At 42.8% G+C, this 18,706-nt stretch overlaps 1 protein-coding gene across 1 annotated transcript; it reads right to left on the bottom strand.

Moving 5' to 3' along the window:
* Positions 1–5,038: 5,038 nt before the first annotated feature.
* On the bottom strand, positions 5,039–10,813 carry NIR1 (nitrite reductase 1). Its single transcript, XM_090003833.1, has 5 exons — positions 10,552–10,813; positions 10,315–10,474; positions 8,958–9,312; positions 7,440–7,728; positions 5,039–6,118 (listed from the first exon to the last, which is right to left on the bottom strand). Exons 1-5 carry the CDS (start codon positions 10,723–10,725, stop codon positions 5,366–5,368), a joined length of 1,731 nt encoding a protein of 576 aa, XP_089859959.1. The 5' UTR covers positions 10,726–10,813; the 3' UTR covers positions 5,039–5,365.
* Between the last annotated feature and the right edge of the window lie 7,893 nt (positions 10,814–18,706).

The following is an 18,706-nucleotide window of genomic DNA, read 5'->3' as shown; positions in this document are numbered from 1 at the left end:
CATTGAGGCTCAGTTCGTCACTTCTAATAAGGCAAGGGACAGTACCCTCATGTCCAAATTAGTGTCCATGAAATATGTTGGTGATAGTCACATCCGACAGCACATTTTGGAAATGAGGAATATTGCGACTCAACTGAATGACATGAAGTTCGCCATCTCTGACTCGTTTTTAGTCCATCTGATCTTAACCTCGTTACCGACTGAGTATGGACCCTTTAAAATCTCCTACAACACACATAATGATGAGTGGTCTTTTAATGACCTCTTGAGTAAGTGTGTTGAGGAAGAGAAGAGATTGAAGGGTGAGAGGGTGCCAAGTGCACATATGGCCTCTCATAAGAATAAACAGAGGTCGAGGCCAAAGAAAAGCTCCTTCAAAAAGAAGAATCAGAAGAGAGCCACTGGGGAGAGTTCAAACTCTCAGGCGAAAGTCAAATCCCAATTTGGTGGCCCTTCTATAAAGTGTTTCTTCTGCAAAAAGAAAGGGCATAAGAAGATGGATTGTTTGAAGTTCAAGAAGTGGCTCGAAAATAAAGGTAATAAGTCATTCGTTTCTCATGAGTGCAATCTAATTCATATTCCATTGCATAGTTGGTGGATTGATTCTGGTGCCACGGTGCACATTGCCAACTCTTTGCAGGCATTTCTGAACAAAAGGGAACCAACGGAGCATGAAAGAAGCATCTTCTTAAGAAATAAGATGCGTTCACATGTCAAGAGCGTTGGGACCTGCAGAATTGTGTTGGAGTCTGGATTTATGTTGGATTTGATCGATACATTTTATGTTCCATCTTATAGTCGGAGCCTAATTTCAATTTCAAAACTTGATAAGTTTGATTTTGTGTTTAAATTTGAAAAATCTGAACTTATTATTATGAAAAATTCAATGAATATAGGTTCTGCATATATGTGTGATGGTTTGTATCGATTAAGAACTAAACTCCAAATTCAGTAATCTCACTCCATTGAGAACACAATGATTGGCAATAAACGTGGTCTAAAGAATGATCAATCCTATTTGCTTTGGCATCGGAGGTTAGGACATATCTCGAAAGAGAGAGTCCAAAGACTCGTGAAAGAGGGAATCCTTGGATCCATTGATTTTACGAATATAGAGCCATGTGTTGACTGCATAAAGGCTAAGCAGTCTAACACATATAAGAAAGATGTCAAACGCAGCAGTGGAAAGTTAGAAATAGTGCATACGGATGTCTGCGGCCCTTTTTCACCGTGTTATATGGGTGAAAAGTATTTTGTCACCTTTATAGACGATTACTCACGGTATATGTATCTCTACTTATTATCTGAAAAATCAGAAGTCTTTCAGGTTTTTAAGGACTTCAAGAAGGAAGTAGAGAAACAAACCGGTGAAGTTATTAAGGTTGTCAAGTCAGATAGAGGTGGCGAATATTATGGTCGTTTCACTGAGATGGGACAAAAGGAAGGTCCATTAGCGCGGTTTCTAAAAGAGGAAGGCATTGTACCTCAGTATACCATGCCTGGTAGTGCTTATCAGAATGGTGTAGCTGAAAGGAGAAACCGTACGCTTAAAGAAATGGTTCGAGCGATGTTGAATCACTCAAATCTTCCTTTGACCTTGTGGGGTGAAGCTCTTAGGACTGCAGTGCATATTTTGAATAAGGTTCCTACAAAGGCTGTTCAAAAGACTCCTTACGAGTTATGGACAGGTAGAAAACCTTCTTTGTTATATATGCACATATGGGGATGTCCAGCAGAAGCTAAATTGTATAACCCACATATAAAAGCTTTTGATCCTAGGACAACTAGTGGTTTCTTTATTGGTTATCCAGAAAGATCGAAAGGCTTTAGGTTTTATTGTCCATCTCATACACCACAGATAGTGGAAACAGATAAAGCAAGATTTCTTGAAAATGGTTCTGTTGGGATAGATGCATCTCAAAATATTAATTTTGAGGAAATGCAGGATTCAGGTTTCTCACCTGCTAAGGATAATGACCCGACTTTCTCTATCATTATTCCTTCGAGTAATGTAAGAGAAAGTCCAGTCAATGAACATCAATCCCAACTAGATCCGGTTGTTGATGTGGATATACAACAACAACAGGATACAGAGGTTCATTTTGACCCACCTGTAGCACCTGTATGGAGGTCCACCAGAATTAGGAAATCTGCAATCCATCCGGACTATGTGGTGTATTTACAAGAGTCAAATGATTTCATAGACATTGATGAAGATCCCTTCACATTTGCAGAAGCCATTGAAAGTGAAAGATCAACACATTGGATTAATGCCATGAAAGAAGAGCTTGACTCTATGGCAAAGAATCAAGTGTGGGATCTTGTACCTCGACCTGATGGAGTTAGACCTGTTGGTTGTAAATGGGTTTACAAAACCAAAACAGACTCTAAAGGTCATGTGGAGAGGTACAAGGCTAGGCTTGTTGCAAAAGGTTTCACACAGATAGAGGGCATTGATTATAATGAGACTTTTTCTCCTGTCTCAACTAAAGATTCATTAAGAATAATCATAGCCCTCGTAGCTCATTTTGATTTAGAGCTGCATCAGATGGATGTGAAAACCGCCTTCCTGAATGGGGATCTAGATGAGGAGGTATACATGCAACAACCTCCTGGTTTCAGTATAGATGACTCAAATAAGTTAGTTTGCAAATTGAATAAGTCAAGTTATGGACTTAAACAGGCCTCCCGTCAGTGGTATAAGAAGTTCAATCAGGTAATTATGAACTTTGGATTCACTGAAAACATTGTTGATCAGTGTATTTACATTAAGACTAGTGGGAGTAAGTTCATAATTTTGGTATTATATGTTGACGATATTCTTCTTGCAACTGATGATTTGAGTCTTTTACATGAAACAAAAGATTTTATTTCCTCTCATTTCGATATGAAAGACATGGGTGAGGCCACTTATGTCCTTGGAATCGAGATCCGTCGTAACAGAACTAAGGGTGTCCTTGGCCTATCTCAGAAATCCTATATCTTTAAGGTTCTTAAAAGATATGGGATGAAGAATTGTTCTCCTAGTTCGGCACCTATAGTGAAAGGGGATAAATTGAGCTTGAAGGACTGTCCTCAGGATGATATTGCGAAGGCTCAGATGGATGCTGTCCCATATGCTTCAGCAGTTGGGAGTTTACAGTACGCGCAGACCTGCACTCGACCTGATATAGCATTTGCTGTGGGAATGCTTGGTAGATATCAGTCAAATCCAGGCATTGCGCACTGGAAGGCAGCAAAGAAGGTCATGCGCTATTTACAAGGAACGAAAGACTATATGTTGACCTACAGGAAAACTGACCATCTAGAGGTCGTTGGATTCTCTGATGCGGACTTAGGAGGATGTATTGACAGTAGAAAATCCACTACTGGATACATTTTCCTTCTAGCGGGTGGTGTTGTCTCATGGAGAAGCGGAAAGCAGTCTACCACTGCTGCTCATACCATGGAGGCGGAATTTATTGCTCTATACGAGACTTCGTCATAGGCCATTTGGATAAGGAACTTCATTATGGGTCTTGGTATAGTGGACTCTATTGAGAGACCACTAAAGATCTTTTGTGATAATGAAGCAGCCGTGTCCTTTTCAAATAACAACAAGAGCTCAACATCGTGTCGATACATGGAGTTAAAATATTTTGTTGTTAAAGAAAGGACTGAGAATCATCTAGTATGTATTGATACAATTAGGACGAAGGAAATGACTGCGGATCCCCTTACTAAAGGGCTAGCACCGGGATTATATTCCCAACATGTAAAGGGGATGGGTCTTTTTTATTCCTTCTGATGTATGACAATACATTAAGTAATCACATTTGTGTTTATGTTTTGATTCTCTAAAGTTTTGTGTTAATGTTGATTTTGCATAAAGAATCTCTCATATGGGTTAGAGAGAATAGCAGAATAACAATATTAAAGGACCAATAGAATAGGTGTGAGACTAACCTATTCATAAAGGTAATTTCTTTACATGCCTAAGCACTGAAAGTGAATTGTAGTGTAGTACAAGGAAATATGGCATTTCATAAAGGGGTGTTCATATCCTTGACTCATACGATTCATCCTTGTGATAAAGGGTGGCATGTGAACTCACATGAAGAATTAAATCGAGATAACGGTATACACCTCGATTTAGTACACTTTTGGTGTCAATGGGTCAAGTGGGAGAATATTGGACATTTTGGGTTTTACGGGTCCAACCCGCAATCTGACCCGGTTTGACACCCCTTTAGTGGGTCACGTAAGTGGCTTGTTAATGGATATAGTGGGTGGGAGTTACGTGAATGTGGTGAGACCACATTCACGTAACTGCCCAATTTCCTCCATTATATATGTGGTTTTGAGGTTACGAAAATGATGAGATTTCGTAACAATCCCCTACCAAAATATTGTTTTGCATTCAGGCGCAGCAGAACGGGTCCTGCTTACCGTCGACATTAGGCCTGGGCTCATTGTGGGCGTCGACCGGTTGAGGAGAACGCTGAACTGACTACACGGACAATGGCGAATCCAGGTACGCTCCCTGTCTTGTTTGTTTTACAGGGTTTCGCCCAACATTTCTAACTTTTTTTTTGGGTGCTAAAAGCTAAAAAGTGTGGATTAAAAACACAGAATGAAATAGCTGGATGGTTGAACAGATTTTCTAGCCAAGGAGTTATCATTCTGATCGAAATTTTACAGTTTACCTTTAGATTTTGGTCAAAATCTAGCATGCCTCTCTTTTTGGTGTCATTTTCAGCTTAAGATATAGAAGCTACTAATATGTGCTCCCATCAGTAACTTCTTCATTCATGCAAATACATGATTGGTTTCTCTCTAGTGTCACAGAAGCCAAAACTGCATCTTGTAGTCTCCAAGACTGGGACAAGAATAGTTCAATAATTCATTGCCACTAATACTTCATATTTTGCAGTGGTTCTGACTTCCAAATTGGCAAACAGAAAAAAAAAGTTGTAAAATTATTGATTGGATTATTGTACTGGCTTATCTTACAACAGAAAATAAATTAAACCATAATGACAAGACTTAACAATCTGTGTTGTATAGCAAAAAACTGAACTTTTTCAAACGTTGATGGAATAGTAACATGTACAGAGAATACAAACACGCACACTTGCACATGCAGTGGTGTGCACACACTACATGCATATTGATTCCTGAACAACATTAACCGACTTTATTTTACCACAACAAGCTTTTATTTCTGCCTCTCTTTGATGTGTAATTTGATCAATACAACCAGTTGTTTACTGCAATCTGCTATGCAAAATTCTCAATGAGTGCTGTTGAGTCATGCAAATTATAAGCTGGGCATATAGTATGATGCATGGGCACATTCATGTCTTGTGCCTCTGGTTCTCTTTGCTCATACTTCCTTTTCTTCTTCTGCTTCATCTTGTTTCTTACGCATAGCGCCGAAGCGCTCTACCAAAATTTCCTCAACCAAGGGCACCAAGTCTTTGCAGGGGACCCCTTTCTTGATAACATCCCCAAGGTGAGAGTCAGAGCCTATCCTACCACCCAAGTACACATCCACACCCTCACATACTTTGCCATTTTCATCCCTTGTCATGCACCCCATGAACCCAATATCAGCCACCTGCACCTGCCCGCAACTGTTCGGACACCCGGTCCAGTGCATCCGCACTGGCCGCATCACAGTCACCCGTTTCTCTAGCTCCTCTGTCACCTTCAACGCCCGTGCCTTGGTCTCGATGATTGCTTGGCCACAGAATTGGCTTCCAGTGCATGCTACCAGTGTACTCATTAGCGAACCGGGGAATGGAGATAGCCTCTCCTTCAAGATTCTTTCCTGCAGTAGAGAATCAACCAGAGAGTCCTTGACATTGGGGAGTATGATGTTCTGCTCCACTGTGAGCCTGAGCTCCCCTGTTCCATAAGTGTCTGCCAAGCGAGCTAGCTCAACCATGTCATCAGCCTGGAGACGGCCCACCGGCACATGGAGACCAACAAAGTTGAGCCCTTTCTGCTTCTGGGGGTGAACACCCAGATACTCTCTTCTAACCCGGTTCTTGTCTACCATATCTTCCTCTGCTGCCCTCTGCTGCTCCCCTGCTGGCATTCTCTTTGCTACTTCTTCTCTGAATCCTTCCACTCCCTAATTGAGCACAGACCAGATTATTAGTTAACACCACCATTGAAATTGAAAAGAACGCTACCAAAATGCATCACTACAATGAAAATTACTGGAATTAACTCTAAATTGCATATATTATTTGGAAGTTTCCCTGAATTGCTATCACATCCTGTGACGTAATTGTCATGGTGAGCACAGAAATTCCAATAACAAACTCGGCTAAAAATCTCTTTCATGAAGAAAAACATTGAACATCCAAGCATAATACTGAGGCACTGAAAATTTCTCATAGTTTCATAAAGGAAACATTATCAACATCAAGAAGTGATATTCAGAGAAGCATTATAGCAGTTATCTAATAAAAGAAAAAAATATTTTTAATGCATTGCTTTCTTGATTATGGTGTCTCACTTAACATTGATTGCATTGTTTTAACATTGAAAAAGTCCTTGCAAAACCACACATAAAAAACCATTTTGTACTAAATTATGCTTAGCAAGGTCAGCAGAGGCTAGTCCTATGCGGTCATGTAATAGGAATTATCTCAGAAGGATCAATCAATAATCTTCTACATGCTTGATTTTATGGGAATCAACTCTCAAATTAACCGATTTCGATACACAGGTATGTTTTCATAAGGTTTAAAAAATCGATGGTACAAGATTTTCCTAAATATTCAATGCTTAAAAAAATCATACTTTTTATCAAAAAAATATGATCCAAGTGTCATTCATAGCAAATCGACCATGCCAACATCTTTACGGTCAGATTTAAGTAAAACATGAGAAAAACCCTTTAAAAGCCTGGTTGGAAAAGTGGTTAGCAGCTACCTCTCTCTGTGAGGAAGGTCCAAAATCTACAACCAAATGATCAGACAGCTCCCCTTCTCCAATGTTTGAGCATCTCATTGATCGGACCTTATATATTTATTCTTTATAATTTATTTAATAAGAAATATACTTTATAATTTATTTAATAAGAAATATGCTTTATACTAAGACTTTACGATATATAGGCATGCTTTTCTAAACGTGAAAAATTGATGGCTTGCAATGCATTTAAAACTTTACAATACAAAGTATTGTGGGCCATTGATTTTTAGCGCTTTCTAAAAAGGCATCTAAACATCGAACATTCATAATCCAAAACATGTCACTCACTAAATGAATGCTAAAAATCCAATATCTAAAGTCCTATCGATGAAAAACTCGATTGTTAGAGAAGGATGCCATCAATTATCATCCGTTATAGATTTTGGATCTTTCTTTGGTTGGACGGTTCGGCTTCCCTGTACACACAAACACTTGCAGGTATGTTGCAAATAGATCAAGTGCCAACTTACGAGCTCGTCGATGAGCCACATCATTCGAGTTCTTTGTCGGTTTCCCCTGCTGCCCAGATCTCTGTATGCCTCAAGCACAGCCTTGCACACTAGGATCACATCATCTCCGGCAACCCAAGCATCCAACGGCATCGCCTCCGCACAACGCTTCGGGCTGAAGAATCCTCCCACGAGCAGATTGAATCCAAAGTGGCCGTTCTTCGTCGCAGGGATGTAGGCGAGGTCGTTGATGTGAGGGTGCTCATACAGATCATGCGACCCCACTACACAGACGTTCCATTTCCTTGGCCTGCAATTGCATCACCTCTCAGCCAGTCATTCTATAGTTGAGATGCAGCAGTATGCGTGCATGCATGGTGTTCATGTAATTTCATAAAAATAGTTGTCTAAAATAGAAAGCTCCACAAGCATGTTCTTTTTTTAAAGGCAAGCTGAGCTTAGGCAGACACCCACCAGTTATTAGTCAACGTACCACTGGGTTTTGAACCTGCAACGTCTCAAGGAGACGTTGCACTGACAGCTCTTAATCACGCGGAGCCTGATCAGAACCGCCCACAAAAGCTTCGCTCATCTGGTAGGAGTGACTTGTGAATGTCATAAGTTCGAAACCCATGGTTGGCGTCCCTTACTACAAGAGCTGGGTGTATTTCCAGTGGGCAGGGGATCTCAAGGGTTTTTATCATTCTGAGGCAAGCCAAGGGGGGGGGGGGGGGGGCGTCTTTTTCTCTTGGATTATCCAAAAAAAAGATCCGGTTGGACCCAGGTCTTCCAAATCTGGTACCAGTACTTCTTAGTCCAATATGAGTTCGGATCAACACAATTCTACCAGAGGACCAACCTGTTAAGACCCCAATGATTAACAACATAACCTGATACGCCCTATACAACTATATGGGTACACCTAGGTCTTTCAATGGGTTGGATCAGGGATGCCGGATCAAGGTTAACCCATATTCACTAAATAATAGCCGGGTATGGGTTTGCATTCAGGTAACCATTGGGTCCAACATAAAAAAGACTGGACCTGAATCCAAATTTTGTACACTGGATCCGAATCCGATGATGTAGGGTTGAATCAGGACACAAAATTTATATGGCAATGTTAATTCGTAAAATAAGACCGCAAACAAGGTTTTCACATGTAAAAACTGCAAACTTAACTAGATCCAAATCAGAACATACATTCGATACAAAATTGATCCAAATCTGACGAGAATCTGAAAATAATCCGAACATGTATAATTTCGGATCTTGATTTCAAGAGACGGTGTCCGAAAATAAAATGTTGGATTTGGATCAAAGGTCTAACCACCCCGATCCAATTGCAACCCTATGGCATAGCCGAACAACCATAGGTCATTTTTTTATTTAGTTCCCTATCCAATCCAACTAAGCCAACATGAAACAAGTCACGATTAACGATTAAAGACAAAGACCGGATTCTGGATCTGGACCTTAGATCCGACCCGTTCACAATAGAACAAACCATGAAGAGAAGCAAGGTTAAATTGGACTTACAAGTTGGTTAAGGAAGGGTCCCCTCGGCCGTTAGCGGTTATGAATTGAGAGAGCAGGTTGGTGTAGGCCCTTGTGTCAACTATCTCATACGGATCGATGCCCGCTATCGGGTTTCCAACCGGGTTCCGGACATTATCCATACCGCTCTGCAGGCTGTTCAGACCGACCTCCTCAAGACCTGCTAGGATTGCCGGAGCATCTTTGAGCGTCACGCCCCGGATCTGCCAGTTCTGACGGGTCGTGACATCGGCGCAACCCTCGGATCCATACCCGGCCACCACACCGGCCAGGTAACGCGTCTGCGCGCTCGTCGTGATGCCATTTGGCAGCTTCAACCTCACCATGAACCGGCCATCTGCACGACCAAACACAGATGAAATCAGTTTCAACTCGACCCGACCCGAAATGATACAAATTGATGGCCTTCATGGCTCTAAAGGGCCCGACCTCGATGGGACCCGATAATCATGTTGGAGTTAGACTGTCAATGGGACACACGTATCTGAACCACCAGGTGCTGGGTGTCAACGCATCGGATCTAGTTTGGATCCAGGTGAGTCTGAACCAGGATCCGACTTTGAGGTGCGTGTACCTGACAGCGTCTGATCTTGGGTCTACCATAAGAAAAACCATACCCAGGTCCTATAACGATTACATGAACCAGACCCGTCTATACTCGGTAAAATAATATTTTTAATCTTTTTTATAATAAAAATTTACTGGTCTTAATTGGAACTCAGGTCGGACCCAGGTCTGGTATGAAATTTCACAAACCATACCCAGCTCCATATACTAATTGAATCCTTTGGATCCGACCCAGATTTTAATTGGACCTCCTCATTTATCACCAAACTCTGACCCTATAGGTGTGGTATTGGTCAAGTCTGGGTCAAACCCGAATCATTCACACATGAACCCGGTAAAATAACCAGTACTAGGGGTTGGGTTATGTTGGGTCGAGAAAATGAAAGCCTAAACCCGACCCAGATAATCTCAAAATGATTCAAAATACACTTGCTTTTTACCAAAAAAATTATACAAAATACCCGGGTCAGGCTCAACCGGGATGTATACCCAACAAAAATCATAGCTCAAAGACAAAGACTCAAAGCCAACCCACATATTACTCGGGTCAGGTTCAGGTCAAACTTGACACCATTATGCCCATGCCCCGATATTAGGATTCACCTCCGAGTCGAGCCATTATACTTTAACATGTATTTGTATTCAGATGTTTAATCGGATTCAAAATTGGATGCAAAAATCTAAAATCAAATCCAAACCAAACGGTAACTGGTTGGCCGTGAATCCAAACCAAACCCGATCCATTGATTGAGAGAGAGAGAGGTGGACCCACATTGGTGCTTCCTCCGGTGGAAGAAGCCGAGCCACTTGAGCCTCACGTCGACATCGTCCTTGTTGAGCTTCGATCCATCGACGTCCTCCATCGTCATCTCTGCGAGCTTATCGATCCCTCGCTCCAACAGCAGCTTCATCGGCTCCTTCTCCACCTTCACCTGCAACAACAACACCCCACAAGTATCATCATAACAAATAAACATTTTTTCCTTCTTCAAACTTTGCAATTCAGTACCTTCTCTTGGGGATTGATTCTGTCTCTGAACTTCTCCTTGAGCACCCAAAACCCATCCCTCTCCTCCACCCTCGGCTCCAACCTCGAAGGCCCCACGCTCTCCGCCGCCGGAATCTGCACGGCGCATGGCCGGAACGCCGGTTGGGAAGGCTTCAAGAGGCTTGTCGACAGCATTTTTTTTGGCCGGAATCCGATGACGGGTCGTCTTTCGCGTTGAGAGGGGCGATTGTAGTTGTATGTGACAATAAAAGAACGAAATTGGGCTCCTGGGTGGAGCGAGGAGCCACCCTCTTTTATTTATTTATTTTTGAAGAATTTTAAACTCTCTAATCTCTACCACTTTGAGGCTTCCTTGTAAGTAAAATAACAGAAGGGCCATTTTCCATTGGTTTGTGCATGTTGATTTGGATCTGGATCTGAGGTGAAGTCAGAATTGTTGGTTATATGTAACGCTCGAGTGCTATTTGTCTTCGATGCATGATGTAGGGATGTAAACAGTTTGAATTTGGATTCGGATGTGGCCAATACCATACTTGACTTATAGGATGATGAGTAAACTGATTTGAATTCAGATTCTGATTTAGATGATGAAAAACTCATACCAGATCCACTGTTTTACTTGTAAATGGATTCAGATATCCATCAAATTTGAATATTTGCTGGACTCGGTAGCAAAGAAACAACACCATATCTACATCCAATTATAATCTGATATGGTTAAAATATAGGAGTTGTGATGCAACTAAACGGAATCTAATTTGGTTAAAATATCGGACTCATTGGCATCCCTAATCAAATGTTTTTTTATTAGTTAATAAGCAATATTTTCGAGGTAAGTCACATTTTCAAAATATCACAATGCTTTCCAGATTATCTCACTGTATGAAATATCACGATAAAAATCATGATATTCCAAGTATTGGCAAATAAAAGCAAGTGAAGAGTTGACAACATGCTGCGAAAAGTTTTGACAAGGGGTGGTGGTTTATTTTCATCTTCTGGCTCTCCAAGAACTAGAATTACAGAACTCTGACTCATTTTCATATGAAAATGAATTGTTTTCTCCTGAAGAAAAGAAAAACGAGCCCAAGATAAGTAGGTTGCGTTTGATTACCTCGGATCTCTGAGGAAAACTGGGGTTTCGTAGATCGAGACATGGGGTCCATGTCTTGATCCTACCTCTTCATTTTAACCCAAAACTGCGGATTTGGATTCCGGTGGGGTTTCAGACTAGAGATGTTTGGATCTCTAATCCAAGGATCTCTAGTTATAAAACTTGGGATCTAAAATCCGAGTTAATCAAACGCAGCCGTAGGGTCCGAGGGGAGCTAAAATATGAGAACAGGCTGGTAGTTTTGTGAAGAGCACAAGGCCATTATTGGTAATTCGCTTGAGCCTGACTTTTGAGTGTGCGATTGGGGTGTCGCCCACAAATATGTGGAGCAATAAGAGGGCAAAGAAAAGCTGCCTGTGAGAGAGAGAGAGAGGGAAGTCCTTGAGGGAAGGGGTGCTCGCCCCTCAGTGGCCTTCAAGAGTTGCGACCCTTACGGACAAGTGGCTCATTCTTTGTGTTGCTTAGATGCCAACTTACCAATCAAAAACTGTCACGTAGGTGCCTCAGTTACTGTGTGAAGGTGCACCAGTGGCTTGGCTTGGCTTGGCTTGGTCCTTCATCCTTGGTAGTGCCCTAGGTCTGGAACACTGTAGTCTGTGGTAGGGGTACATGTATGTGGAGCCAACTGGTTGTGTTTGGTTCGGACTCTGGTGGAACCAGACTTGGGCCAGATTTTCGGGTATGGTATTCAATCTGGACCCGAACCTAATCGGGTTTACTATAAGAGAAATTATACATGGATCTGATAAGAACTACATGACTCAGACCATACTCGGTAAAATAATATTTTTAATCATTTTTTTATTGAAAATTTATGGGTTTTTATTGAAACTCGGGTTGGGTCTAGGTCTCGTATAAAATTTCATAAACTATACCCTGATCCATGTATTAATCGGACATTCGGGTCTTCTTACCCTATAGGGTTTGGTCCGGGTAAACCCGACCCGTTTACACCCCAAATAACAAGTAGGTGTGGGCATGGGCATGGGCCTATAAATTAGGAGGCCCAAGTTTAGCCCCAACCAGGGACGGGCCAGGCTGCAGGCCATATGTATAATATTATAATATGTAAATTATATATGAAGCCCAGCCCGAGGTTTTCCCCCCAAACTGGGCTTTTGGCCCGGCCCGTCATTGACTAGGGGTGTCAATGGATCAAAATCAGATGGGCTAGATTGGTGCTCGGATTGGGTTTGGGATAGAATTTTCACCTCGATTCTCATAAAGACTGGGTCGAAACCCAACCCAATCACTCTGCCTGATAGGTCCCTCCTGGTTTGAAGTTTGGTTTTCGAGAGAAAGAACAAGAGACCCTTTCTCTCTCGCTTCTCATGAGCTTTACTTGGGGAAAGAAAATGATGGAAATGTTTGAAGTTATCCTTTGGTTTTGGTGTAACGATTTTCTGCGTTGTGTGTTTTACACAGTCTGCATAGCCATTTTCTGTGTTCATGTTCTACGCAGAAAATTGCTACACGCGTTAGTGATTTTCTTTGTTGTATGGCCCGAGTACTTTGTAAAGTACTCGGCCCGATTACCTAACCACTCCTCGGTCCAATGAGACTGAAGGGATTCAATATCTAGCCGAGCCCACTGACCAGTACCATCCTTGATAAACAGCTTCGCTTCATCAGAGCATGCAATTCCAGGCAAATGTTAAGCAATCATAAATTGCAAGGTTTAGATGTGAGGAATGACATCCATGGAAACCCCTAAGACTTCATGTAACAGCAGATAAATGGTGCGCTTCAACTAATGAAAAAGTATTGAACAGGAGAAACTGTTGAATCGGTGCATCCACAACAACAATACTGTTTTCCCATTTCTGTCTATCTTATGCGAAGCAAAAGCTTCTAGGGATATATGAAAGCATATCACTACAAGAAAACAGGTCATTGCAGACAATATTTATCGTCGGGAATATATGATTTATGGTAGCCAATAACGTAAACGATAATAAATATTGTCACCCGCATCGTTGGCCTTTCACGATCGTTTATATTATTATTTTCGATAATATTTATATATCATCGTGTAACTAAAAATAAATTTGATGATATGATATAGTAGGTATAAAATAATCAGCCCTAGAATATCCGGTAATAGTAATTAAAGGCAATGATATTTATCGCCAGCTATACTAATTAAAACCAACGATAAATATCATCACCTATACATCAAAAGTCGACGATAATTTTTGTCATAGAGATATTGAAAAATGATATATGTTCAAATGGCTGATGATAAATTAATATTGTTGGTTATAGTAATTAAATTTGATGATAAATATGATCGACTACATTTAATAACACCGATGATATTTACAATGGGTTATTTCTTAAAGATGGCAATAATTATCATTGTATTTATATTAAAAAAACATATATGTCAAAAAACATTTTATATATATATAAACGCAAGAGTTGTTGAGACTAGGCACGCACATGAAATTCTAAATTCGCTGCATAATTCTATTCAAACAGGAAAGTTGGAAGTGGTTGGCAGATTAAACAAGAATGGCTTCAAGCTTTGCACATGGGTGGCTCTCTACAAACTGCTGTAGATCTGCATCCCCATTGAATTTGAATGTCATTGCCTGACCTTGTGTCAACCCGATCGGATATACCTTGTAGTCTTTATAACCATTTTCACTCAGGACTTTTGGCCGATCTTCCTTCCATATGGTCTCACATGATCCTCCGACATGAATTTTAAAGACAGCAGATTTCAATGCTTGCAGTGTTAGATTTGATGACCTGCTCACAAACATGGTACTAAACATTATAAAATTTGCCACACAAGGGTGGGTGGTTGTGGGGTCCCACCAGGGGTTTTCCCTCGCTTCGTCGTCAAAGAAACATTATAAAATTTGCAGTATGTCAACAAAATGTTCCAGCTTTGGCTTGCTAACTAAAGTGCAATTGCACCACAAACGTGGTTCGGTTGGTATGAACCTACGTCCACGGCTAGAACACCTCACACTATTTTTATTATTCTCTCTCAAGGGCTGTTACAGACAATACAATTATTTTAAGGGAGAAGAAGAGGCTTGAGAAAGACTTCAATTTTTCTCAAAGCTTTTACATTCTTATGTCTAAGAGAGTTTTCCTTTTGAGAAACTTTCTCAATGGCCTTCTCCTTGACTTTCCTTCTTGACTTGGACTCTGAATTTTCCTTGATCAACATGCATCTGAGAGGATAAAGATTGTGTATGACAGGCTGCCTCAAGATTACGCATATCTTGAGATTGCTTTCCAATCGGACTGGCAGCCGGACTAGATATTGTTTGTTTCACAAAACCCTGATCCATATGAGCATTGTGATTTACGCTAACAACCTAGCAGAATGGACCACATGTAGCGATTCAAACAAGGCCCATATGCAAACCAGATTGACAATACAGTTTAGGCCACTGTTGTCAGAAGCGGCCTATACAGATCGAATCGGTCCTTAGCCAATTCAAAAGGGGCCCATTTGAACTCAAATTTTAATTATTTTTTAAGGGTTAATAATTGTTTAATAACGTGTAGTCTTATGGTAAAAAGTTGCCAATTCACAATCTCTTCTATTCGATTCAGGGTGTTTTTTTTAAAATATGAATCGATTTTAACAAGACTGGTTTAGGTTCTGGTTGACAGCCGGTGTTGAGGACAACAAGATGAGAGGGGTGATGGGAGTGGAGAAAAAAATGAAAGATGAGGCTGGAATTTTCAACATGACCCATCTTCACTCTCATCTCCGCTCTTATCACCATTATTTCTCTCAAAATAGGGTTCCTAAGCACTTGTCGGGTAGGTGTTATTTGTAAACTCCGGGGCTGGTGGTGCACCAATGCAAGGCAAGAGGATGGTCCTTTATATAGATGTTATGGACACTTACCTCGTGCCAATAGGAGGAATCCTAATATCTTTTGAAAAAACACATCAATTTTTTTTTTTCAATAAAGTTCTTGAATGTAGACTTCATATTTGGCCATTTTATCAGGGTCTTCATCACGTATGAATGTGTCGGTAAGATTTTGATCTTGTCTCGATAATTCTCAACGTGGAAAAAAAATTTACAGCCCCAAAGTTTGGGTGAACCCGCGTAAACACTGGCGTGGCACCTCAGAATAAATACCATCTCCCCCCTCAGGCTCCTAAATAGAGCCTTATATGATGCAAATATTTAAGTTGAACTTGTCCAATATCACTGAAGAATGTATGACTCATGTTGAGTAATTGATTTCAGCTGCACTGTTGAAATCTCTCTCTCTCTCTCTCTCTCTCTCTCTCTCTCTCTCTCTCTCTCTCTCTCTCTCTCTCTCTCTCTCTCTCTCTCGGTGCAAGGCCTCCTTCTCGCTTTGGGTGAGAGTTGCCGAACTGCAGAACCCCTCATCTTCCGTCCTGGCCATCAAGATCGGGTCTTTTTGGGTGCCAACGCGTATGCCGCTGTCATGCCCGATGTCGTTCACGGGTAAGCGATTTATGCTTGGTTCGAGTCGGGTCCGGCAAGGTGATCATCTAGCACAATTTGCTCCACCTGGATCATGCGATACTTTGCATGTCTTTGCGCCATCGTGTGACGCCGCCGGATGTTCGGGATCTCCTTTCTGTGTTTCTTGCAAGTTTGGGAGGTCGCCTAGGTGCTCAGTGGGATTTGAGGGTGTTATGAGCTCTCCTAGCAGGCGTCTTTTTTCCTTTGCTAACCCTTTCTCTGTTACCCGAGGCATCTTTGAGGCCAGGAGAATGGTGGGTTGCCCCTTCGCTTTCCCTCGCCCTCGTGCTAGGTGTTCTTGCAATGGGAGGGTGCGTGGGTTTAGCGTCGCTCGAGGGTCGTTGCTATCTTTGGCCTTGGTGGCGCCGTCTTCGGTCGTTGCTAGGCTCTCGTGCCAAGCTGAGATCTCTGAGGGGTCGCGGAACGCTATCCGCTCGTCTTTCAAGGCTATATCGCCCGTGGGTCTTTTCCATGATGGTCCTCTGTTTCGTGTGCCGGCTTATATGTTGCAGCGTACTATCCAGCCTTTCTTGGGGCCTGCATGCAGTTTTTATCTGCCCCGTTCAGTTCCCATGCTGTTGTCAGATTTCGTCGCCTATCTTTTGAGAGACTCGAGAGCCGGTATGGATTGGTGCCTTTGGGGGCCGCCCCGAGGTGCTTGGGCAGCTGGGGCATGTCTGGGGGGTGGTGTTTGCGACTATCATCCTTTTGTTTCACTCCCTATTGATGAGTTGTCTTGAGGCAGTGGGCTCGTTTGCGGGGGGTATGACGATGTTATCAGGTCTGTTAGGCTTCGATTGCCCCCCAACTGGTTTTTGAGGGATCCGAGACTGGTTGATTGGTGCGATGCATCCTTGCTTTTAGTGGCAACGAGAGCTCTGGGCCTTGGCGTCTCGGTGGCTTCTAGGGCTAGGGGCTTTGGCGTCTCTCCTTCTATCGAGGTTTGCTCTGGTCGGGTGTGCTTGCCTCGGTCATCGACTCAGGTCTCGACATGTGTAGTATCTATGGGGATTTCCTATCGGCGTCTGCATGGTGATCTGGCCCCGCCTAGTATACGTTGCTTGCTCGTACAGGGGTCCTCGTTCGTGGTGTCGGCTATCGGTGATCGTTGCTGCCCCTATCCGTTATGTCGAATTCCATGCAGTTTCATCCCTACACCCCCTTCCTTCGCAGCAGTTGGACCACACTCATCTCCTATCGTGCTACATCCACTCAGGGAGTCAGGTTTCGGTGGGCAAGATGTTCCTTCCGTTCAGCAAGCGTCTTCAGTGGTCGATCAGTATTCTCAATGCAACCACCTATATTCTTTTTTGGGTTGTTCAGTGGACGTAGCAGCTCAGCGTCTTCATCTATCGCTCTCTCAGTTGCAATTACACAACATCTCTGTCATGATGGAGGAGTCGTTTGCTGCTATCTTCGAGGATTTGCCGTTGGTGGACGTTGGTGCTTCTGATCCTCCTCCAGTCTCCGCGCTGTCCTCGTCGACGATCGGAGAGAGCTCTCGGTCGGGGCGAGAGGGCGCCTCACTTAGGGGTAGGCGACGGTCTTCGAAGGTCTCTGCATCTCAGGTTGGGGTATCTCCAAGGCGTTCGGCGCGGATCCGCTCTCCGCGGGGATTTCCTGATTTCTTGACATGAAGATTTTATGCTGGAATATCATGGGCTTGAATTGCCCCCAAAAACGCATGTTCCTTGCTAGTTGGATCCGACAGGAAAACCCTGATCTTGTCGCTATTTGTGAAACCAAGATGGCAGAGGTTTGTCGCTCAGTAGTATCTGAGATCTGGCGTGACGCAGTTTCTTTCTTCAAGCCATCGTTGCTATTTGCAGGTGGTATCCTTGTCCTTGGGAGGCCGTCCCTTGGAGTCTACCAGCTAGATGAAGGCACGTTTTCTCTATCCGTTGCCATTCCCCTTCCAGCTAAACCGATGCCAGCAGTGGTCACCATGGTGTACGGTCCGCACCGCCCGAGCCGTCGAGAGGAGTTTTGGGAGGACCTGAATAGGATCCTTCTGTCTTTCGGGGACCAGCACCTCATCATGGGTGATTTCAACTGTCTGTTGTCCTCCTCCGACTCGAGTAATCCCATCTCCTGCTCGGCTTCTATGCTTGGGTTCCAAAGTTTCATTCAATCGAACCAACTGTATTCTGTTCCGCATCATGGTGAAGCTTTCTCTTGGTCCAATCGTCGCGCTCGCCCATGCTACCGCTTGCTTGACCGTGTTCTCGTCTCTCCTGTTCTGCTGGCCTCGCTACATGACCTCTCTTGTTGTCTTCTCCCTCCATCTGTCTCTGACCATAGTCAGTTGGTCATCCGATGGGGGCATGGTTTTTCCCGCCACATCAAATTCAGATTTGAGCAATGGTGGATCACGGAGCCAGATTTTGAGTCTGTAGTCCGTCTATCTTGGTGTGGCTCGTGCACCGCAGCTAGGGCGGCTACTCGTTGTGTGGTTAAGTGTCGCCGCTTGGCTCGAGCAATTAAATCATGGCTTATCTCGAGGCATATCAGTAAATTTCAGCATATAGAGGATTGGGAGCGTGAGCTGTCGTCGATCCACCAGTCTC

The sequence above is a fragment of the Nuphar pumila genome, chromosome 4 (assembly GCF_984573655.1).
Source record: "Nuphar pumila chromosome 4, dmNupPumi1.hap1.1, whole genome shotgun sequence".
Classification (NCBI taxonomy): domain Eukaryota; kingdom Viridiplantae; phylum Streptophyta; class Magnoliopsida; order Nymphaeales; family Nymphaeaceae; genus Nuphar; species Nuphar pumila.
This window is presented reverse-complemented; position numbering and strand designations above follow the sequence as displayed.